Source organism: Lactuca sativa, chromosome 9 (genome assembly GCF_002870075.4).
Source record: "Lactuca sativa cultivar Salinas chromosome 9, Lsat_Salinas_v11, whole genome shotgun sequence".
Classification (NCBI taxonomy): domain Eukaryota; kingdom Viridiplantae; phylum Streptophyta; class Magnoliopsida; order Asterales; family Asteraceae; genus Lactuca; species Lactuca sativa.
The window spans coordinates 45,649,424-45,672,029 of NC_056631.2; the positions used below are offsets into that span (position 1 = coordinate 45,649,424).

Sequence of the window (22,606 nt, forward strand, 5' to 3'; positions counted from 1 at the left end):
GTAAGGATGGAATAGTTGTTTTGCTATAATTAAGGGAGAGAATATTATGCTTCATTTCAAATCTAAAGGCTTAGGTTGTGGAATGTTAATAAATTTAGTCAAAGGTATATAGTGTGTTCTTAAAATTTCGATTATGATTACGGCATTCCTCTTCACAATTCGAATTTTGAAGAACATAGCAAATAAAATATTATGGCAGAAGATTGATGAAGTATCAAATCTTTATGCATCGTGTCCCATACGCTTCGGGTATAGGATTGATTGCAAATGCTATAATATTTGACCATTCTAAAATTTTTCAAATGTCTAGCGCATTTAGAGGGAAAAAGGACAAGAATCGGTTTTGACTAAGATAATTAAACAACTATCAAAGGACAATCCAAAGTTCGCCGAGGATTGGTCGCTTGTGAGTAGTTGGAAGTATAGTATTGGAAAATATGGAAATGTTTCCATATTGGATGGACCATATCGACATTATTATGAATAGAAAAGATTCTATTAAGAATAAGTTGTCATATGGAAAATATGGAAACGTGTCCATATTGGGAATTGAATATTGAAAATATATGTCTAGATTAGAAACTTTTATGCAAAAGGATGTTCAAAGGAAAGTACTTTGAGTGAGAGACATCATATCTAAGGAATTATATTGTAACAATCTCCGATAGAGGACTTTGTAATTTCATTGGCAATAGTCATTGTGACTTTAGTGCAGTGACATTACAAAAGGATCGTTGCATAAAATGTTAGAATCTAACATATTCCATAAGTGGCAAGAATTAGATATTCTTTCACTTGTGAAAAGGATTCGGAGTTGTGAAATGAGTATGATTGGAAATGTTTTCAATTTGATCTATTTCACAAAGAAAGAACCATAGGTAAACATTGTGTGCATGCTAGGAGCATGGGACAAGTGTAGTAATAATTCGAGTAAGAAGTTGATTACCCGAAACAACAAATAATGAGTAATCGATATGGTGATAAATAAAAGGTGTTTTATTTATGCTCAAAGGTTTGAGGCCATATGGGATTAGTATTATTCTTGTGTTTCACATTGCATGTTTTGACTTCCTGAATAATTTAATTGGTTGAGAACAGTCAAATTATTCGAACGGGCCACAATCGTTCATATGTTGGAAGTAGGTATGAATAAAGACTGTCGTGAATTGGTGTGTGGATTGTCTAAAAAAGTATTAGACATAATCAAATGTTTGTTGCAACGTTCATGAGTGCTTATGAATATGAATTTGAGCATTGGATTAAACCCACGCTCACTTGGATCACTCCATGGATTGTGTCACGAGTGATTGGTGAGACGATAACATCTTATATTCTTGAAACCGAGATGTGTGAGTTGTATCTTGCGAATCGGTTGCACATTGATAATATGTAAATGCACTAGTAACTTGGTGTCATAAAACATATTTTTGTGTGTGATTCGGTGAGTGAGTGCAAGCAAGCATTGTATCAAAGTTTATCCGTTCCTTTTATCCAAAGTAGGATAAAAGCAATATCTTTGGGCCCCTTGATGATTTAGTGATGACAAACGTAAATGCTCGGCCGGGCTATGGCTAATTTGATTTGTTCAATTAGTAAGTCGTCATGAATCGGAAATCGAGAAATCATACAAAGAGAATGATTAGAAATCATGTCTCATATGATATCTAGAATGGAGGAATATATGATCTCTTATCTAAAGGACACGCGTATCTGATAGGATCAGAGTTGACAGCGGCTTTGGAAAGCTACGATTGCAGATCAGGATCTGAAGTCATACGCATAATAGTTATTAGACTTATCCAAGTGGGAGACTGTTTTATTAGTGTCTAGGTCCATAACTATTTTGGTATGTACTTGACCCGATGGTGCATGGTCCTTTTGGGTTGCCTTCACCAAAGCAACTTGATAGGATGAATTATGGAGAGAAAGGATTAAATATGATTTATTAATATATTATGAGAATAATATATTAAAGGATAAATCATATTGTTTAATTAATATTAGTCAAGAATTAATTAGTAATTAGTTTTGTGACTAAAAGAGATTAATTAAACTTAAGGGACTGGAATTGTAATTATAAGATAATTACAAATTGGGCCATGGATTGCCTTATATTAAGGAGTAGACAAATTCTATGGGGAAGCCCATAATGAAATCGTCCAAGGCCTTAAGGAAAGGAATCTATGGGTTGCTTAGGGCTTAAGCATCCAAATTAGGGTTTCCTTGTTAGATAACCCTAATAGCCTCTTATATATATATATATATATATATATATATATATATATATATATATATATATATATATATACATCCCTTATGACCTAAAAACGTGGACAAGACTTATTCTAGGGTTTCACACATTCTAGATCTAGGGTTTATAGTCTTGGATAACTTGCATGTACAATAGAGAAACCTAGATCCAAGCATTAGGGTTTGTATGAGCACATAGGATGTTCTTAGGACCAAAACCCATCACTTTCTAGCGGTGTGGGAATGAGAGAGAGAGAGAGAGAGAGATCTTAATTGATAAGGGACGTGTCTTATGGGGTTGTATTTTTTTAACTTTAAACCTGCTGATTAGGAAGGGGTTCATTGGGTGACCCCTTCATTTTTTTTCAAAATGACTTTTAAACCCTAAAAACATGAATTCATACCCTTTAAAGGTAAAAAAATATTGAGGAACCATGTAAACCAATATACGAAACGTTGTTGGACTACAGTGACAATAACCCTTTCAATAAACACATAAGGGTTCAAGTTTCTTATTGTTGTTGGGAATACATAGGGAAAAGGTCACCCATGTTCATCGGACTCCACCCCTTAGTATTCTTCTCTAATCAATCAGAGGGAAAACGAGACCCCTTTTATCCCTATCTTTGAATTATAGACACCTACCCTCAAATTAATACAAGAAACATAGGGATGAGCAAAGTAACCGACTCGGCTGGAACCGGCCCGGGAGCCGAAGTCGGCCGAAATTAAGAACCGAACCGGACCGCCGGTTCCCGGTTCTTACCATGTCTTAAATGTTGGAACCGGTCCTCGAGAAATAGCAACATACGGTTTCGGTTTCTTTCGGTTCTACCAGTTCCGATTCCTACTGGTTCCCGATTCCAAAAATCCACAAGAATATCGTCCCGGCCCCGGCCTGATCGATTCCATCGGGTTCCGGTTCCGGCCGGTTCCCCGGTCTATATGCTCATCCTTAAAGAAACAGATAGCAGGCGGGTGCAATTCAATGTGGACCCAAGTTTTGTCTATGTGGCATTAAAATCTACTAAAATAGGTCAGTACGACTAAAAAGACAGGTTGTTTCAGAGTTATTTCCCTCATAAAGCCAAGAAAATAGTGTAGGGACTAAAAATACCAACCCTAAAAAGTTTGTAGGATATTAGTGTCATTTCCCCTTAAAACATTGATCATAAGTTCATAACCAACATAATAATGACTATGACTCGTATTCTTATAAAACTATCAGCATTAAAAAGAGCCTTACATCACGTTGAACTTGGTTTGATATTTGAGTTTAAGAGGAAGGAGATTGAGGCTTTATTTATTGTTATTTTTTTGTGATGAAGATGAAGATGAATTAAGAAATAAACATGGGGTCAAAATAATTATTTTACTTTGTAGTTAACTAGGATTTTTTTAACAGATACGGGCTTTACACCAAAATAAATTTTGCTACAAAATTAAGCTTTAGTACTAGCGATGCAACAATCCATCAGTAACCTTTGACAAAGCACAATCACAAGGACGAGGTAACACCTGCTCCAAGAATTGCTTAATGGATGCAATTTTTTAGAGTCTTGGTGTCTGGACTCGGCGAGTTAGGAGCTCCAACTCGACGAGGTGATTCATTTAAAGGATTGCGGGATTTCAACCCTACTCGACGAGTCAGAAGGCTCCGACTCGGCGAGTAGGTGCTATAAAGGAAACCCTAAATTTTAGGGCTTGGTACCCTATTTAAAGGACTTATGTCTCATTTGCAGCCTCCCTTATTTCTCCCTTTGTCCAGAGAAACCCTAGTCTGTGCCCTCCCTTTCTTTAAGTGTGTGTGTGTGTGTGTGTGAGAGAGAGAGAGAGAGAGCTTGGAGAGTGATTCTTGGTGCTCTTTTGGAAGGAACTTGAAGCTTGAAGAGGTTGTATTGAATGGAAGGCAGTAGATCCGGGATTTCCTCCAGTGTTATAGCTACTTTGAGGTATAAAGTCGAAACATTGGCTTTTCTTTGCTTAGTTTCCTTCTATGGAAGTTTATGGCCATTATTAGCATGGTTTGGGATCATTCTTGGATTTGAGCTTGATATGAGCATATGGCTTTAGATCTGGATATCTCAGGGCCTTTAGGGGCTTAAATGTAATGCCTGTGTTTCCAGGCTTGCCATTTGTAGCAATATAATAGTCTAGGTTAACCTTTGTAACCCGTTTTGAAATAATAAGATTGTATTATTTTAGTATTATGTGTTTTGTGCTTAATTGCTTAATTATGTGGTTTGATTAATTAAGAATAAAAATAAGCGTCAAAATTTAAGTGTAAAATAAACTTAATATCTTTGATTAATGTTGTAGTAATTGAAACGAGGTTTCCGAATATATATAGAACGCCCAAATCTGACTTCGTATGAGGAAGTTATGATTTATCGAAGTTCCGGCTTAGCGGCATGCAGCCTGAAATACTCGATTTGAGATCGAGCGGTTTTTAGCCGAAGCAATCTAAATGAGAATCGAAGATCTCATTGTTGGTATCGAAGCGATAAAAAGTTAGGCGAGAACGGACGTTAAACGAAGAAGTTATGAATTTATAACGAAAGTTTCTGTCGCGGCCTATTAAAAATAATTAATAAAAATAAAATCAAAATTAGCCGACGGAGTCTAAACGAAAGTCGTAGAGCGTGGTCTCACCTTTCCGTGGATATAAAGAACGTCGAAAACGGAGTTCGTATGAAGAAGTTATGAATTTCCGAAGTTTATTAATCATTTTGTAATTAAATTTAAATCAAAATCGGAAGCCTTATCCAAAGACGAGTCACCGGTGTGATCCGGAGTACGCCCCGCGTACGAGGGTACCCTACCGCGTACTCAGCATAGTGTCGACACTTCGGATGACGCATGCAGTGACGATTTCGGAAGCAGTACGCGCTGCGTACTGCAGTACGCCCCGCGTACTCCGAGGCTCCCGCCTCTATAAAAGGGGATCCGAAGGCAGCCAAAATTCTTGTTCATTTCTTCTCTTCTCTCTAGTCTTTTGCATCGTTTTGCATCGTTTTGCATGCCGATTCCACCCCGAAGCCCCGGTATCATACTCTAGCCCCGAGGCAAGTCCCGAGATCCCGAAGATCCCGAGAAGTGCGGTTCCCGAGTCGAAGCTCTGCTCGCGAGAAGTTCGATTTTTGTGAAGATCTTCCAGATCTGCTGTGGATTACTACTTCTATAAGCCGTAGTGCTGTCCGATCATCTTCTGATCAAGTGAGTGTGTAGTTATTTTCTTTCTAATACAATAATACGAAGTATTTTATATAAAATATGTGCTATGTGTATATATTTGGTTGTGTTATGTGTGAATGTGTATTCACTCTCTTCTATCTTATAGATTTGCTTATTTCTTTATGAGATATGTGTTTTGTGCGTGTGTGCCTCATCTGTTATGTGATATATGTGTTGATTAAAGCATGCTATACAGGTTTTCTTTAAACTATGTATACAAATGTATATTTTTATCTACTATTATGTTGGGTAGAACATGGGTAGACAGTTGGTGTGTAATAAACAGATGAGAGGCCTCGTTGTTGTTTGATTGAGTCATCTAGCGGAGTTTAGATGACGACCACTGGCTATTCTAGACAGTCTTGTGGAAACATTAGCAGGTTCGCCACCTGTACGTGTTAATGAACTTGGGTGTTCATTCGCTGTACTCCATCCCCCTCATGGTTGCCTTATTTGACTTATATTGCTGAGGTACCCCCGAAGCATGTGTTGTCGCCCCGATGAAATATTCTTAGACTAGGTCCCTTATGTTAGTTGTTTTAGGGACATTAAAGTGAGAATAACGGGAATGGGTAATTGGGTTATTGTTGATTGGTGAAAATTAAATATGATTATTTATTGTGGGTTGAAAACCCTATATGCTCACCAGGCTCCCAAGCCTGACCCACTCAGTTTTAAATTGTATTACAGGTAGTGGCGGAAGGGCATGAGATGGATGAACCATCAAGTTGTTTTGTTTACAAGTCTGCATATGTTTATATTTGTTATATGACTTGTAATGTATTCGTTTATGCTTATTGGTCTGTATCGAAACATGACACCCCGAGTTTTGATTATAATGAAAATACATTTCTTTTATGAAATGCTTCGGTAAACAATGTTTTATCATGTTTTGTTTTTGGGAACAAATTCCGCAACTCTTTCAAATCAAAAGGATTTACTCTGAAAATATTTAAAAGCATAAATGAAAATCGGTATTTTCTGGCCGAGATTTTGGGGATGTCACATTAAAGTTGCCAACTTTATCACGTCTTGGCACCCCTTCATGCTCTAAGTCCCTTTTCAAGCTATTATTAAGTGTTTCTAGCCTTGGATGCTTTGCATAACACGTAAAGTTTACAACTTTACGTGGTAACTACACCATAAGTAGTTGGATACGTGGTATGTCGATCGTCTTCGCAAGTTGAATGTCGACTTTGGGGAAGATTTGGCTATGGACATGGTGCTTCATTCCTTGCCTCCGTGTTACAATCAATTTAGGATGACCTACCACATGAACAAGGAAGAGGTCACCCTAAGTAAGATCCAAGGTCTCCTAAGGGTTGTTGAGAGCAACCTCAAAGACAAGTCTGTTGCACCAACTCCCAATCCACCCGCTGCTCCTGTTTTGGCAATTGGGAAAGGAAGGGGTAAAAAGAGGAAGGCTCTGTCTAAGAGCTACCGCAAGGGAAAGTCTCGAGATGGTTCCTCTTCTAGTGGGACCAAAGTTGATCCTGCTAAGCCTAACCCTAACCCAAAGGAGGCAGAGTGCCACCATTGCCACAAAATAGGGCATTGGAAGAGAAGCTGTCCAGAATACCTGCAAGCCATCAGGGAAGGAAAGATCAAGCCGTATTTCATAGGTATATACACAATTAAATCTAATGATTCATTTCATGCTATTTCTTGGGTCCTAGATACCGGGTGTGGTTACCACATGTGTTCTGAATTGTAGGGACTAAGAAGAAATAGGGATGTGGAACGTGGAAGAATAAATATAATCATGGGGAACAGAAGATCGTCGCCTGTGACCAAGATTGGAGTGTATTCTTTAGTGCTTAGTAATGGTTTATGTTTAGATTTAAATAATTGTTGCTACTCGCCAGAAATGGCAAGAAACATCATTTCTTTTCATGGTTTGTTTAGACAAGGATTTAGATTTTCTTTTAATAATGAGAATGGTTCAATTTATGGTTATCTAAATGGTGTCTTATATTTTGATTGTAGATAACCTAGGAAATGATGTTTTGTGCATGGATTCTTCCAATAGTATGGATAGAGCATCCTTGTGGCATTGTCATCTTGGACATGTCAACAAGAAGCGCATAGCCCAACTCCAAAAGGATGGAGTGTTTGAGTCATTCGACCTTAGGGAAGATGACACATGCGAGTCTTGTTTACTTGGAAAGATGACCAAGTCACCCTTCACTAGCACATGTGAAAAGGGGTGAGGGTTTATTGGACCTCCTACATACCGATGTATGTGGACCTTTTAGATCAACCACAAAGGATGGGAACCGCTTCTATGTGACTTTTACCGATGACTATAGTAGATATGGGTATATCTACTTAATCAAGCAAAAGTCAGAAACGTTTGAAAAGTTCAAAGAGTTCAAGAATGAAGTGGAGAATCAATTGGGCAGGAAAATCAAGATGCTTCAATCCGATCGAGGAGGAGAGTACCTAAGTCTTGAATTCCACGACTATCTCAAAGAGTGTGGAATAGTTTTACAATTGACGCCACCTAGGACACTGCAGTTGAATGGTGTGGCAGAAAGGCGTAATCGAACCTTGTTAGACATGGTCCGCTCTATGATGAGTCGTGCTTCACTACCTATCTCGTTCTGGGGGCATGCCTTAGAGACTGCCGCCCATATCCTTAACCGAGTCCCTACTAAGAAGGTTGCCAAAACACCTCACGAGATGTGGACAGGGAAAGCTCCCTCGTTAGCACATATCAAGGTTTGGGGTTGCGAGGCTTTCGTAAGACGAGATACTCACGACAAGCTCGAACCTCGTAGTGAGCGATGTATTTTCATCGGCTACCCGTAGAAATCCTTTGGATATCTCTTCTATAGACCGAAGGACAATGTTGTCTTCGTTGCAAGAAGATGAGTTTTCCGAGAACAAGAACTCATAAGCCAAGGAGACAGTGGGAGGCAAATCGAGCTTGAAGAGATTCAAGAATCGATTGATGAAGGAACCTCTACCGCTGGCGCTCGACCCGAGGAGGAAACTCCGGTTGAACCGATTGACGAGTCCTTACCTCTTAGACGTTCCGAAAGAGTTAGAGTTCAACCCCAGTTTTATGGTTTTCATATTACTACTGAAGGGGACACGTATATTAGTGATGGTACACTAATAAATCTAGATGAACCTAATAGCTATAAGGAAGCCATGGCAGGCCCGTAGTCTGCAAAATGGAAAGAGGCAATGGACAGCGAGATCTAATCCATGTATGACAACCAAGTTTGGAATTTGGTTGATAATGTGCCCGGACCTAAGACCGTTGGGTGCAAATGGATCTTCAAGAAGAATACCGACGTGGATGGAAACGTGCACACATATAAGGCGCGATTCGTTGCGAAGGGATTTACTCAAACTCCCGGAGTTGACTATGATGAGACCTTCTTACCAGTTGCGAAGATAAAGTCTATTAGAGTGATGCTAGCAATTGCCGCATTTCATGATTATGAGATTTGACAAATGGATGTCAAGACCGCTTTCCTTAATGGGAAGTTGGCTGAGGATGTTTACATGGCTCAGCCAGAGGGTTTTGTTGATCCGAAGCATCCAAATAGAGTGTGTATGCTTGAGAAGTCCATTTATGGACTTAAGCAAGCGTCTCGCAGATGGAATCTTTGCTTCGATGAGAAAGTCAAAGAGTTTGGATTTGTACAAAGTGAAGATGAATCATGTGTGTATGTCAAAGCCAGTGGGAGTATAGTAAGCTTCCTCGTTCTGTATGTCGATGACATACTACTCATAGGAAACGACGTCCCGACATTGCAGGAGGTCAAGTCTTGGCTCGGGATGTGCTTCGCTATGAAGGACCTCGGAGAGGCTTCCTATATTCTGGGAATAAGGATAGTGAGAGAACGAAGTAAGAGACTAATAGGACTTAGTCAGAACACTTACTTGGATAAAGTACTGAAACGTTTAAGTATGGAAAATTCAAAGAAGGGAGAATTACTGATACAAAGTAATGCCAAGTTGAGTAAGACTCAAAGTCCGAGTACCGAAGCTGAAGTAGCAGAAATGAGTCGAGTACCACACGCTTCCGCAGTTGACTCAATCATGTATGCTATGACTTGTACTCGCCCTGATGTAGCCTTTGATTTGAGCATGGTTAGTAGATATCAAGGGAACCCTGGCAGAGCCCATTGGATTGCGGTCAAGAATATCCTTAAGTACCTTCGGAGGACCAAGGAATGGTTTTTAGTCCTCGGAGGGAGTGATGACTTGAAGGTGCGAAGGTATAGTGACGCCAGCTTTCAGACCGACAGGGACAACTACCGTTCGCAGTCGGGATGGGTCTTTACCCTGAATGGAGGAGCAGTAAGTTGGAAAAGTTTCAAGTAGGAAACCATAGTTGATTCAACATGCGAATCATAGTACATTGCAGCGAGCGAAGCGTCGAAGGAGGCAATATGGTTGAAGAACTTCATCAGTGATCTTGGAGTTGTGCCTGCCATAAAAGGAGCCTATGGAAATTTTCTATGATAATGAAGGAGCGGTTGCCTTGACCAAGGAACCAAGGGATCATGGTAGATCTCGACATATCGACAGAAAATATCACTTTATTAGACATCGAGTAGAAGAAGGATAACTCGTGGTTAAGAGAATATCATCAAAAGATAACCCAACAGATCCGCTTACGAAGGGACTGAGCAGGGTTAAGCACTTGCAGCATGCTAGGAGTATTGGGCTGAAGGATGATATTAGTATAGATTAGATAGTATTTGAAACGTGTAATAGATAAATGTAATTAACATTTGATGATTAAATAAAGGAGTATTATTTATGAGTAATGTTACTGTCTTATGTTAATTGTTTAGCTATTGTTTCACTTTGCATGTTTTGACTTCTAGAATAATTGAGTTTATTTAGAATAATCAAATTATTCAAACGGTCCACAATCGTTCATATGTTGGAAGTAGGTATGAATGAAGATTGTCATGAATTGGTGTGTAGATTGTCTAAATGGTATTGGACATAGAAAAAGTTTGCTGCAACGTTCATGAGTGCTTATGAACTAGTTTTGAGCATTGGAACAAACCCGCGCTTGCTGGAATCACCTTATGGAATGTGACGAAAAGGTTGATCGCAAGACGATAATATCATATGGTCTTAAAACCTAGATATATGGTTTGTTATTTGTTAATTGGTTGTACATTGATAATGTGAAACCGCATCAGTAACTTGATGTTATAAAACACATTGTTGTGTATAGTTGATTAATGAATAAGTAAATGCATATAAGTCGAAGTTTATCTGTTACTTTTATCCTAAGAGGGTAAAAGCGATATCTCGGCCGCTCGATGATTTGATTTGACTTATGTGTCGGGCCCGGTCAGAACTAAATTGATGTGTTCGATTAAGTTCTATGTCGAATAAATCTGAGATCGAGAAACCAACTGCTGGACAATTGGTTCCATAAAATTGTCCGCATGATATCTAAACAGAGGACTGTACGATCCCTTATCTAAAGGACATGATTGATAAGATCAGAGTTTGACAGCGTCTTTGAGAGCTACAATTGCTAATCAGATTATACTTGTATATATAGTTACCAGACTTATCCAAGTGGGAGACTGTTGGAATAGTGTCTAAGGCTGCAACTATATTAGGCAAGTATTTGACCCGATTGTGCATGGTCCTTTTGGGTTGCCTTCACCATAGCAACTTGACAGGATGGTTTATAATGAGAGAAGAAATATTATTAATATATTATGAGTATAATACAAGGAATAATAATATTGTTATTTGATTAATATAAGTCATAAATTAATTAGGAATTAATTTGGTGACTTAAAGAGATTAATTAAATAAAAGGGCATAAACTGTCAATTGTATGATAGTTGTACTTTGGGCTGTAATCCCTTATGGATAAGGGGTGGACGGTTTTGGGGCTTTGGATAGACCTAGAATTTGTCCAAGGCTTATCATTAGGGAGATTGGATTGCTTAGGGCCTAAGTTATCCAATTAGGGTTTAAGGGTGAAACCCTAGGAGCCTCACTAGTATAAATAGACCCTTAAGGTCAAGGAAATCGGCACTCTTGCTTTTGAAGAAACCCTGGCCGACTTCCTCCCCTCTCCTTTCTCTCTCTAATCATCCTCTTGCTAAGTTGGTGTTTGTAAGCCATTAGGGGAGTGACAATTGTGACTCTAAGCTCCAAGGATAAGAAGATTCAAGCAAGATACTTAAGGTAATCCTTTAGATCTGTTTTTCTTATGTTATTATACTAGATCTATTGATCAAAGTCTTGGATACATTGCATGTTCAATTAGAGAAACCTAGATCCAAGCATTAGGGTTTGTATGTGCACATAGGAATGTTCTTATGGCTCAAACCCATCAACAATTACCACCAATTAATACATGACATGATTATCCCATATTCCCATAAATGTTAAGTCAACTCCTCTACTAAATCCTAGGAGGGTAAAAAGACCATTTGCCCCACAAAAGTCCACATTTGCTTGAAACCCTAAAAGTCAATGGAGGGGTCAACACACGACGCGTACGCTGGGCGTACGGCCAACCATGCATGCATCGTGGTGGCTCTGTGCTACAGTATGCGTAGTTGGGAGTACGCTCGGTGTACGTCCCAATCTTGCTTATTCCACTCTATTGGTCTTAACCCATTAAGACAAAGGCTACCATCTTAGATCTCGGTCAGATAAAGTCTCGTATAGCATAAAGTTGGTGGATTTAAGCCCTAACAGGGCGGGACAAGTCTAGATCTCATAAACTCTCACTTTTTCACCATAAAAATCCACATATCTCATAGATGGGGAGGTCTTGACAACCAAGACTCCATTTTTATGAACTCTAACGTCTAAAGACATCAAGGAGGACATGTATAAGGCTATGGGGTTGACGAACTCATAAAGCTTGAAGCTTTAGGGACATAAACCCTAAAATGTTCCATGAAAATTAAGAGCAAAGTTTTGAGCTTGCTACCTCTAAATGATGCTCCATCCGCAAGGAAACTCATATCCAAAAGCTTGAATGTCAAATCTTTCTTCCTTCAAAGTTCCTCCTTCGGAAAAGAATCCCACATGGTCACTCCATAGGCCTCCATTGCTCACACAAGCTAAAAAAACGAGATTTAGGGTTTTGAGAGAAGTAGGATGTTGGAAATGGTGGTTGGATATGAACACATAATGTTCCTTAAATAGGGATACTTGAAAACATTAGGGTTTCTTTCAGGACCCAGTACGCCTAGCGTACTAGGTGGCCTTCATGGTCCTTCCATGCATATGAGTACGCCGAGCGTACACATAATTATGCCCCACGTACTCAATTGCCACACAATTCACAATAAGGACTAAACTTGCCAAATCTTCAAACAAACATGGCTTCTTCGATATAACTATGTTCCCAATGAAACTCATACCCATGGAAAGGTGACGAGATGCCCTACACTTCTAGTAACTCGTTGCAATCCCGAGGCTTCCTCATGCCCAGGTTACAGCCCACAAATCCTAATCACAGACAATCCGAAACAGGATGTTACAAACAACCTTTAGATGTAAAGCTGTCGCAACAATAACTACTCAAGACAATGAAATTGTGGCAAAATATGCACTTTTCATGAAGAAACGAATGGAGATTGAGAATCGGCTTGTTCAGAGATTGGGACGTTGATAAGATTGGTTGCTATCCCTTTTCATCAAAATTGGACATGTGTTTTAGTTAAAACTAAAACACATGAAAGGTCATTCGATTTCAAATGAGAACACAAATTATCTTGAACCACATCATTTTGGATGACCTCTTTTATAGTACAGAATAAATGTGTGTATGTAGTAAAGGAAGAGAAAAACGGTATGCGAAAACAAGGTAATGTAGTGTAATATTCATAGGAGTGAAATGTATTTAACTTAAAAAACATTTTTTTTATTGTTATAATTGTTGCAAATGGCTAGTCAAATAGAAAATGCTTCAAGCTTCACTATTGGCCATTGTGTAATGTGGTGGTGACCATAATACCACACGAGGCATCAAAATAGTGTATACGCTCATAATGGTTTGCCACCATGGTCATAAGTTTTCTTGTTGTAGGTATTTTACAGGTCTAAGGTAGCGTTTGGCAAACCTAGCTGGTAGCGGGTAGTTGGTAACTAGTAGCTAATAGTGTTTTGTTAAACGCTACGTGAGATAACTTTTAGATTTGAAACGTTTGTTTAAACTAAACGCTAAAAACCTACAGTGTCAAACGAGAGTTTCTATTCAAACACGCCCTAATGCTAGAGGAGTGGTGCCACTTTTTACCACACCCTTTATGTTGTCACATAAGTGCCACATATGATTTGTCACACATCTTCAAAACTGTCATTTAAAGGGCGCGATTTGCCACTTTTGTCATGGTTTTTTTTATTATTTTTTTTACTAAAACTAATCTGTATTAAAAATAATCAATTTAAACAAATTAATTTTTATAAAAACTAAAACTTTATTAACTTGAAAGGAAAATTACAAGACAATTTTTATAAAAACTAAAACTTTATTAACTTGAAAGGAAAATTACAAGACACTTAAAAGTACGAAACATGCAAATTAAAACAACAAAACATATAAATTAAAAATACAAATCATAGAAACTAAAACTACGACACATAGATACACCTACATATTATATTTTTTATGATCTCGTCTTTGGGCTCTAACGCTAATTCTCTTTCATGTCCCGTAAGATGACTAGTATTTTCGTTAATGTCGCCATGCCATGAGATTTTTCCTCCTCTTTTGCGACACTCAGGAATTGCTCCAAATTAGCCTAAGTTGTCAATCTTGCTTGTCATTTGCTCGATGTCACTTGAACTACTTACGACCCATTTACTCTGTTGCTTAGCTTCGTCTCTTCCCATGAGACGATTAGCTCTTAGAACCTCAATCCCAATATGCACATCTGACGATTGACTATGAGTGGTTTCAAGTGTTTTGATTCTTTTAGAATAACCACACGTGAACGATTCTGAAGTTTGGATACCTTGTCACTTTTTTCGATGCCTTCAGAACATTCCAAACATGAAGAAATTTGAAAGGTGCCCCCTTATCACTCCGCTAAAGTGCTAGACCTTTTTGAAAGTTTGTTTTATTGTTTGCACCACTTTGTCATTGTCGCGTTAAACTCTATGACAACTTTGTTAGTGTTCCTTCACTTCGAGTAAGTTTGATCATTTTTTATAGTCTTCAAGCTTCATTTATGAGAGAAAATGCCTACTAACTTTCCAGGAAAAATGTTGGTGCATCTTGGTTTTTTCCAACCTTTAGATCTTCTGAATCATCTACCCACGCACAGGCCAACACCGCTTCTTCCTCCAATGTCTAATTCTTGGAAGGTGGATTTCCCTTTTTTCTTGGGTTCCGGTTGACGTCAAATCTCTTTCGTCTTGAAATCCATTTCGGGTACAACTTCGGGTTGAGAGTGAGTTTCAAATTGGGTTTAGGTTTGGAATTGAAATTTGAATTATGAGTCAGGAAGGTTGTCAAACCCTCCGGTTGCGATTGTACTTGAGATTGGAATTGAATTTGGGTTGAGAATGAGTTTACGATTAAAACTGTGGTTAGATACAGATATTATATGGGTAGTATGCACTGTGATAATGTTGACTAGAAGGTGAATAAATATGACTGATCATTTTGATTTTGGAGAAAAGTATGTGATGAATGTGAGATTGGGTTTGTGTTTTGAGTATTTTTCTTGCTAGTTCTGGAGATTTTGGGTTGGAAGAGGAAGTTATTTTTTCACAAATATAAAGAATGTTTGGGTGAAAATGGAATATTATAGTATGATGGTATAAAATAAGGCACTGAATGATATCTATATATGTTGAAAAGTGGGTAAAATTTTGATTTTTTAAGAAAAACGGTAATATTTAAAATAACACGAGTGAAAATTTTTGAATTTAAAAATTAGCTCTTTCTCTCTGATCGATAGAAGTTCATTGAGTTTGGTCATCGAACTCGACATACCAAGTTCGTGATGCGGTGTATAGTGAGGCCAATTCCGATGACATGACTATTTAATATTTAAGTGTTGTTAGACGTTTAATAAAAACTGTAGGTTATAGTAATTTTTCTTTGTCAGTTATCCTTAAAGTAAACTTGTAGGTGCCACTCAGTCAACCAATTAGGTTGCAGGTGTTGATTGGGTTTTGAGGAATTTTGACATGAAATGAAATGTAACTAACGGTGTTTATCAGTTTATGATAGCGTAAACGAAGGGCATACCACCATACAGATTACAGACTCCAAACTAAAAGTTTCTTTTATTATTAATATCTATCTACACCAACTCTCTCTCTCTCTCTCTCTCTCTCTCTCTCTCTCTCTCTCTCTAACCTACAGACAATCTGAGGTTTCAAGAACCGACGGATTGATCTCTAGGGCACAACACAAATAACATCAAATTTGTGGTCTACCCAACTCCAGGATATGATGCAATCATCCCACACACACACTCAAGATTCCACCCCTCTTCTTAATTCTATATAATAGTGCAATAATCTTTTTCCTTTTCGTTCTTCGTGGGCGTAAATCCCAAATATCGGTGCTTTTTCGGCTCCTGAACCATCTGCCTTTTTTTTGGTCCAAGGTACATCTCTTTCGATTTTAGGGTTCTTCGACATTTCATTTCTGTATATATATGTTTAGTGATGATCCGTGTATTCTTTTGAAATCACGGGAGAATATTGACGATTGGATTTTTCGGAATTATACGGTGAAATTGCGATCCCCATTTTCCTGTTCATCCCTTGGGTTTGGTTAGGGAAGTTTGTATGGTTGATATATTAGTTGAATCGGTTGGTTTCCATGATTATTTATCAAACGCTGCAATATCTTCACCTCTTGTATGAATCAATAATCGCGAGAAAACATTCATCAGCTTTTTCTTTTTGGTGGTAATAGATCATAAACTTGAGCAGGTTTAAGGTCTTATGTAGAATAGAATAACTGAATAAGTATTAGAATAATGAAAACTCTTTTCTTAAAACAAGAGATAGATTTTGGGTTTTACATTGATTAAGAAAGAATATTTTGAACGATTTTGGCTGTAATCTGCAGACATGGATGGGAGTGGCAGATCAGCTGTTCAACCTTTGGAGCCACCAGGGATATGCGGTCTATGCCATAGAATACTTCCATTAGAGAATGACGCCATTGACCTTGACTCCATCAGTATATGTGGGGACTGTAAATTTCTATTTCTAGAAGATGGTGACACCCCACCTCAACACATTCAACGAAGAACTCCTAGAGTAAGAAGAACAAGATACAACAACAGTTCAGAATCAATCGAAAACATCTTCTCTCACCAGTTTTCAAACATGATCAATCAAGCAAATACAAGACACTCACACAACCCTCCTCTTGTTCCTGTTTCTGACCTAGATAATCAATCCATAGACAGTGTTCATACAAGCTCCCGTGGATCAAGAAGATGGAGGAGAGTTGTTTCCGATACAGAAAGTGATGGTTTTGATTCTGTTTATGGAGAAAGCGATGCAATCTCATATGGTGTTTATGGAGGTGATTCGGATGCTTCTGTTGATGTTCATAGCTTTCTTGGTGATAGTGATACTGATATTGACCCTATGCATGCTGGTTTGAATCAATGGAGCTCAGATGATGAATGGGAAGAGATTGAAGATGACAACAACAACAATAACAATAACAATAACAATACACTCGGATCTTTAATAGCTAGAGTTCATCTCCAAAGATCATTGGAATCGGATAATGAGAATGCAGTTCATGTAAGAATAAGTGAAAGGAGACAAAGACAAGTTAACATTGTGGAACAAGAAGGGCATTTTGGGGATTATCTTGATGCTAGGAGTTTTGAGGAGCTGGTGGAGAGGCTAGCGGAGGCGGATAATTCAAGGAGAGGGGCGCCTCCTGCTGCGGTTTCTTTTGTGGAGAATCTTGAAAAGGTGGTGGTGGTGGAGAAAGGGGAGTATGATGGGGTGGTGTGTGCAGTTTGTAAAGAGAGTTTTTGTGTGGGTGGTGTGGTGAATCGGCTTCCGTGTTTTCATGTTTACCATGGTGGTTGTATTAAACCATGGTTGAGTTCACGGAATTCTTGTCCTTTGTGTCGGTTTGAGCTTCCGACTGATGACATGGAGTATGAGAACCGGAAAGTAAGGGTTGTGGAAATGCAACGGGAGGAGGAGGAGGAAGAAGAAGAAGAGGAAGAGGAGGGGGGAAGGGCGGAATCGTCTTTTGAATTGGTGAATGATGAGAGTGGAAGTGAAAGAGGAAGAGGGAGATGGTTTTTTGTTGCGAGTTTGGTGGGAATTGGTCTTGCATTGTGGTTAGGGAATCCGGGAGCTATTCGGGATTCTGGTTCTGGTCAAAGAGGGAATAGGAATAGGAGATGGTGGTCTTTGTTTTAGGTTATATGAGATTTGTGAGCGACTAATAATGACTTTGGTGGAGTTGGAATTGGAAAAATTTGGTTTTGGGGTGTTTGTTGTTGTTATTTGATGTAATAGTTAATGAATGATTGAGGATTGAGGCTAGTAGCATTTGTACAGAATTTTTGCTTTACGATTTGGAATGTGTTGACTCATTCATCCATGTTTTGGTTTGTGAAGGTTTAATCATATAATGTTTGATTATATTCATTTTTAAGTGGTGATCCAAATGACCTCCGATATTTAAAAAAAAAAAAAAAAGTTAAAATCCTTTTGGTAACTTGAAAAAACTAAGAATACATGGAACACGTGATTCTAATTGAATATAAATATGATAAATACTTCCATCACACAATCGTTGAAACTGAAATGTCTAAAAAATATGTAATCATTCTAACATCAAGATAAGTAACATCAATAGCCATCAGCTTATGAACAAAGAATGAAAACCCTTCATCTCTCTTTCTCTCTTTGGATTTGTATTTGATAGAGATACAAACATACGAATCATCCCACTTGATATGAATATAATCACTGGTACTCACATTCGCATGCTTCTTCTAATCCTCTTTGTTTTCTTCTTCAAGTTTGAGAAAGAGAGTCTAGAAAAGGATGTTGAGATACAAAACAATCCAACCTGCCATTGAAATAATGGCAAATATATGAACCCAAAACAAAATGGCTGCAGCTTCCCTTCCACACCCTCTTAGACTCGCAACAGCACCTGTATACACATACATAAGAACCAAGTTTGACTTTTTTTTTTTAAGTCAACAAATCAAGATCTTGTTGGGTTTTTTTTTTTTACCTGATAAAACAGATGTGGGCATGGAATGTTGTAGAAGAAGGATGAATCTGAACATTTTGTCATCAGGTGGAAGCAATCCAAGTTTATCAGCCAATGTCACAATCCCCAATCCAGCTGGTGGAACTAAAACTAATCTCCCAAATATAATCGCAGCTGTTGTTTTTAACCCTAATTTTGAACTCCCGGGTCCTGAATTTCAATTTAATTATTTACAAATCTCAGGAAAGTAGTTATATCTAATGTACTAGTAGTAAACTTACCATCTGTCAGATTGCCACCTAATGCTAACAATATGCAAGGAATCATAGCATCCCTGATTACAAAAATAAAAAAAGAAGAATATTTTCAATTTTCATCATGTGTTCACAAAAAGATTGTAAAATAATAATAAAAAAGAAAACATACCCAAGAATCAAGCAGCTGTCAGTGAAGAAGTAAAGTGGTGCATCAGGTGTGAAGATCAACCCTTTTAAAAATGGTATACACCCAATGAATATAGCCAGTATCTGCAATTATATAAAAAAAATGGTTTAAATAACAGAAACTCATGTTATAAAATGTTATTAATTATTATCACATACAGATGCAATGATAGGAGGTTGGAGTATTTGCTTCAGCTTTAACTTGTCATACAGAAACTTCATGAATTGTTTTATCTGTATAAAAAAAACAAAACCAACTCATGTCACTAATTAAAATCATCATGTGAATTAAAGAAAATAGAAGATAAATTGTTAAAATTCTGACCTTTCCATCTTTAGGAGTATCTTGATCTATGGATTCAGGCTCATGAGTGAGAAGAGGAACTTCTTCAGGGGGATTATTGGTGTTTGTGTTAGTTTTTGGAGGATTTTTAATAGGAAGATTTTTAGTATCTTCAATCTCAAAAGAACCTCCAGGAGGGGGTGCAAGCATTTGAAATACATATGTGTATAGAACAATTGCACCCACCTAGATAACAAGTAATAACTCAATTATAGTATTAAAAATGTGATTTTAATTATAATAAGTAATAATTATATAACATACCCATTGTCCAAAGGAGATGTAGGCATTTCCATCACGAGTGCATGTAGCAGAATCTCCAAAAGGGTTCGATTTATCACGACATAAAGCTGCAATTAGAACAAGTGGCACATTCCCGATATTTCCTGTGTTGTATTCCAATAATAATATTTATGAATTTATGATTAATGAATGGGGTAATTAGAAATTAATAAAGTTTTTAACTTTTACTTACCTATGCCAATGTGAATAATGGTAAATTTGAAGTATGGGTATGGTGGACGAACAATGCATGCTACAAGTAATCCTATAAGTGAACCAGATATTGTAGCCAAAATCACATTAAAAGGAATAAACCACCTGTAAAACAGTAAACACATGGTTGTTATACTGATACATAACTTTATTTATCATATAAATTAAACAAATTATAAATGAGAATTTTACCATTCGATCATTTTTTCAAAGGTGATGGCTTGTCCGAGTTGAGAGAATATCAAACATGGTAGCAGGAGTGAGAACACCAACTGCATCAAACACAAATTATCACTTTAATCTTTACATATAAACACACACACAGCACTTTTATTTGGGGTTGGATTTGATGAGATAAAGATTTAACAGTAATCAAAACAACAGATTGACTTGGGAAAATATCTTGTAAAGATTAGATCCAAAGCTACTTCTGAATTCTGATTGAAGAATGAAGATCGATCAAATTGCAAGAGAAAGAAAAGGAGTTCATAGTTTTTACCCCATTCAAGAGCTTCCTTCCGCTTGCAGGCAAAATGTTAACATACTTGGAGGCCATAAGAAACCCCAAGAAGCACATCGTGAAAACTTTGGCTATGGGTAGAACCGCGATCTTGATGGATCCTAACAGCGATTCTCCTCCCCCTTGGGTATCCATTAAAATCTCTGACAATAATCGATGCATTCTGTTCCGATACCTAAGTATCCAATTGAGCAGGAATCGGAGAAGGTTGGTGGCGATTTCTATCCAACTTGCTCAAGTAGAAAAGCTTGTTGGAAGCTAGCCTTCAGACTTCTCCCAAATCTTTCACTCTGCGCTAAAATTCAACAGAACGAACATGTCAAATTCAGCAAAAACCCAAATCTATCATGGGTATGAGTCTATGAGATGAGAGATGTGATTCAGTCGACGAAACACTAAAAAGTCAATACCCATAAACGACATAAAAGTTACTCCACTAAGCTATACAACGTAAAAAGGAGATAAAATCGAGTAATTAAAACGCAATACACTGAAAAGAGATTCAAAACCGACAATCAAGGAAACAGAATAAAACCCAGATAGAATTCGATGGCGTACATCATGATCAACATTAAATAACATTCACTCATGTAATTCAAACAACTAGCACCTAAGCGATTTATAATGGGTTTAATTCCGCATCGAATCGAATGTCAATAAAAGAGATGAAAGAGGTGGAGGAGATCTATACCAAGAGATCAATGTAATGCTTTTGATAATGGATGGAATTATCGTAAACAGTGCCACCACCTGCGAATATAAAACTTCAAAACTAGAGGGCTTGAATTGAATCGATGCTCTTATCTAATATCTTATATATGCCCGACAAAAGAGAGTTATAGTTGCTGTAAAACACTATAAAAATCCTAATTTGGTACGATAACCGCTTCTAGGTTTTCGTAAATCGACCGAACTTTCTGCTTTAGAATCAGACCATGATAAGGACTGATTGCAAGCTCTCAATCGCCTTGCTTTTCTTCTCTGCAAAACTGTTTCGTGTACACGAGGAGATTTACTAGCCTAACCAATTTTCCTTTATCGCCCTTTAACTTTTGGATATCTACAAAATATCCCCTTGTGACTCAAAGGTTATTGCTTTATTTTAGTGTCCAAATTCAATGAATAGATATCCGAAAATATGTTTATAAACTAAATCCTTAATATTATGGTTTTGATAACTATAAAAACGACTTATATTTATCCATGGTAAAATGTTTAATTTTTATCCTAATTTCAAATTTGAAGTAAATCTAATTTTTTTAAACATACGCTAACGATTTTATCATATTTTAAAAGTAGTTTGTTGAATTATTTGTAAGCAAATAAGCAATCGAATATTCATTGAAGTAGAGAGGTGATTAAAATAAACAAACATATTATAATTATAATGCTTGTTAATAATGTATCAATAATTGCATTTTATTATGTTTGAATTATTGTTATAAACTACGTTTATAATTTTTAATAATAAAAATATATAAAAGTCAGATTCGTAGTAAGAGAATATTCTTTATGGTGTTTATTTTAACTGTTGTCGTGATTAATGGAGGGGAAGGTAAATATTTGGCATTTAGTATATAGTATAGGGAGCAGAAGTGAAAAGTTAACAAATTACAATAGGTGGCATAAGGCTTTTCCTTTTGGTTCCTAATCGTACGGACTCTGCAGGCTGGGGAATAGGGACGCCGTCTTCTTCAAGCACGTGTCCTTCTACTTTACGTTTGCTATATAAAAAGCATATTTACAAAAAAAAAGGATGTTAATAACACACCATTGAACGTCCCATTATCATTTTTTTTTATCATTTTTTAAAAATTCATAATATAGTTAACTATTCATAATTAATTTTTTTTGGAAAAAATGAAAATTTAATCAATAAAAAAAATATAAGATAATTAAAGAATTAAAATAAAAACATGAGTAAATTATAGTTTTGATCTTTATGGTTTACATAAATATGTATTTTTAGTTTAATTTTTGAATTTTGATATGACCTGTCCCTATGATTTCCAAAAGTTCGTCTAAGATGTTCCGTTATTAAATTACCATTTTATTTGTCATTTTTATATTTTTCTTATTTTGATCTTAATAATCAATTGAAAGAACCACCATCACACTACCAATCA

At 37.1% G+C, this 22,606-nt stretch overlaps 2 protein-coding genes across 6 annotated transcripts; one reads left to right on the forward strand and one right to left on the reverse strand.

The window, feature by feature from the left end:
• Window positions 1-15,718: 15,718 nt before the first annotated feature.
• Window positions 15,719-18,619, forward strand: LOC111876109 (uncharacterized). Its single transcript, XM_023872635.3, has 2 exons — window positions 15,719-16,070; window positions 16,541-18,619. The coding sequence occupies exon 2, from the start codon at window positions 16,543-16,545 to the stop codon at window positions 17,869-17,871; it is 1,329 nt and encodes a 442-aa protein (XP_023728403.1). The 5' UTR covers window positions 15,719-16,070; window positions 16,541-16,542; the 3' UTR covers window positions 17,872-18,619.
• On the reverse strand, window positions 18,190-21,467 carry LOC111876110 (protein PIN-LIKES 6). 5 transcript variants are annotated; one of them, XM_023872642.3, is made up of 11 exons: window positions 21,172-21,467; window positions 20,460-20,770; window positions 20,153-20,232; window positions 19,941-20,065; window positions 19,730-19,851; window positions 19,448-19,651; window positions 19,282-19,356; window positions 19,106-19,206; window positions 18,961-19,013; window positions 18,701-18,889; window positions 18,190-18,616 (listed from the first exon to the last, which is right to left on the reverse strand). In XM_023872642.3, exons 2-11 carry the CDS (start codon window positions 20,640-20,642, stop codon window positions 18,495-18,497), a joined length of 1,254 nt encoding a protein of 417 aa, XP_023728410.1. In that variant the 5' UTR covers window positions 20,643-20,770; window positions 21,172-21,467; the 3' UTR covers window positions 18,190-18,494. The 5 variants fall into 5 exon arrangements, with proteins under 5 accessions (XP_023728410.1, XP_023728404.1, XP_023728407.1 ...); XM_023872636.3 differs by having other exon boundaries at window positions 20,460-20,775; XM_023872639.3 differs by lacking the exon at window positions 21,172-21,467 and adding an exon at window positions 21,039-21,159 and having other exon boundaries at window positions 20,460-20,775.
• Between the last annotated feature and the right edge of the window lie 1,139 nt (window positions 21,468-22,606).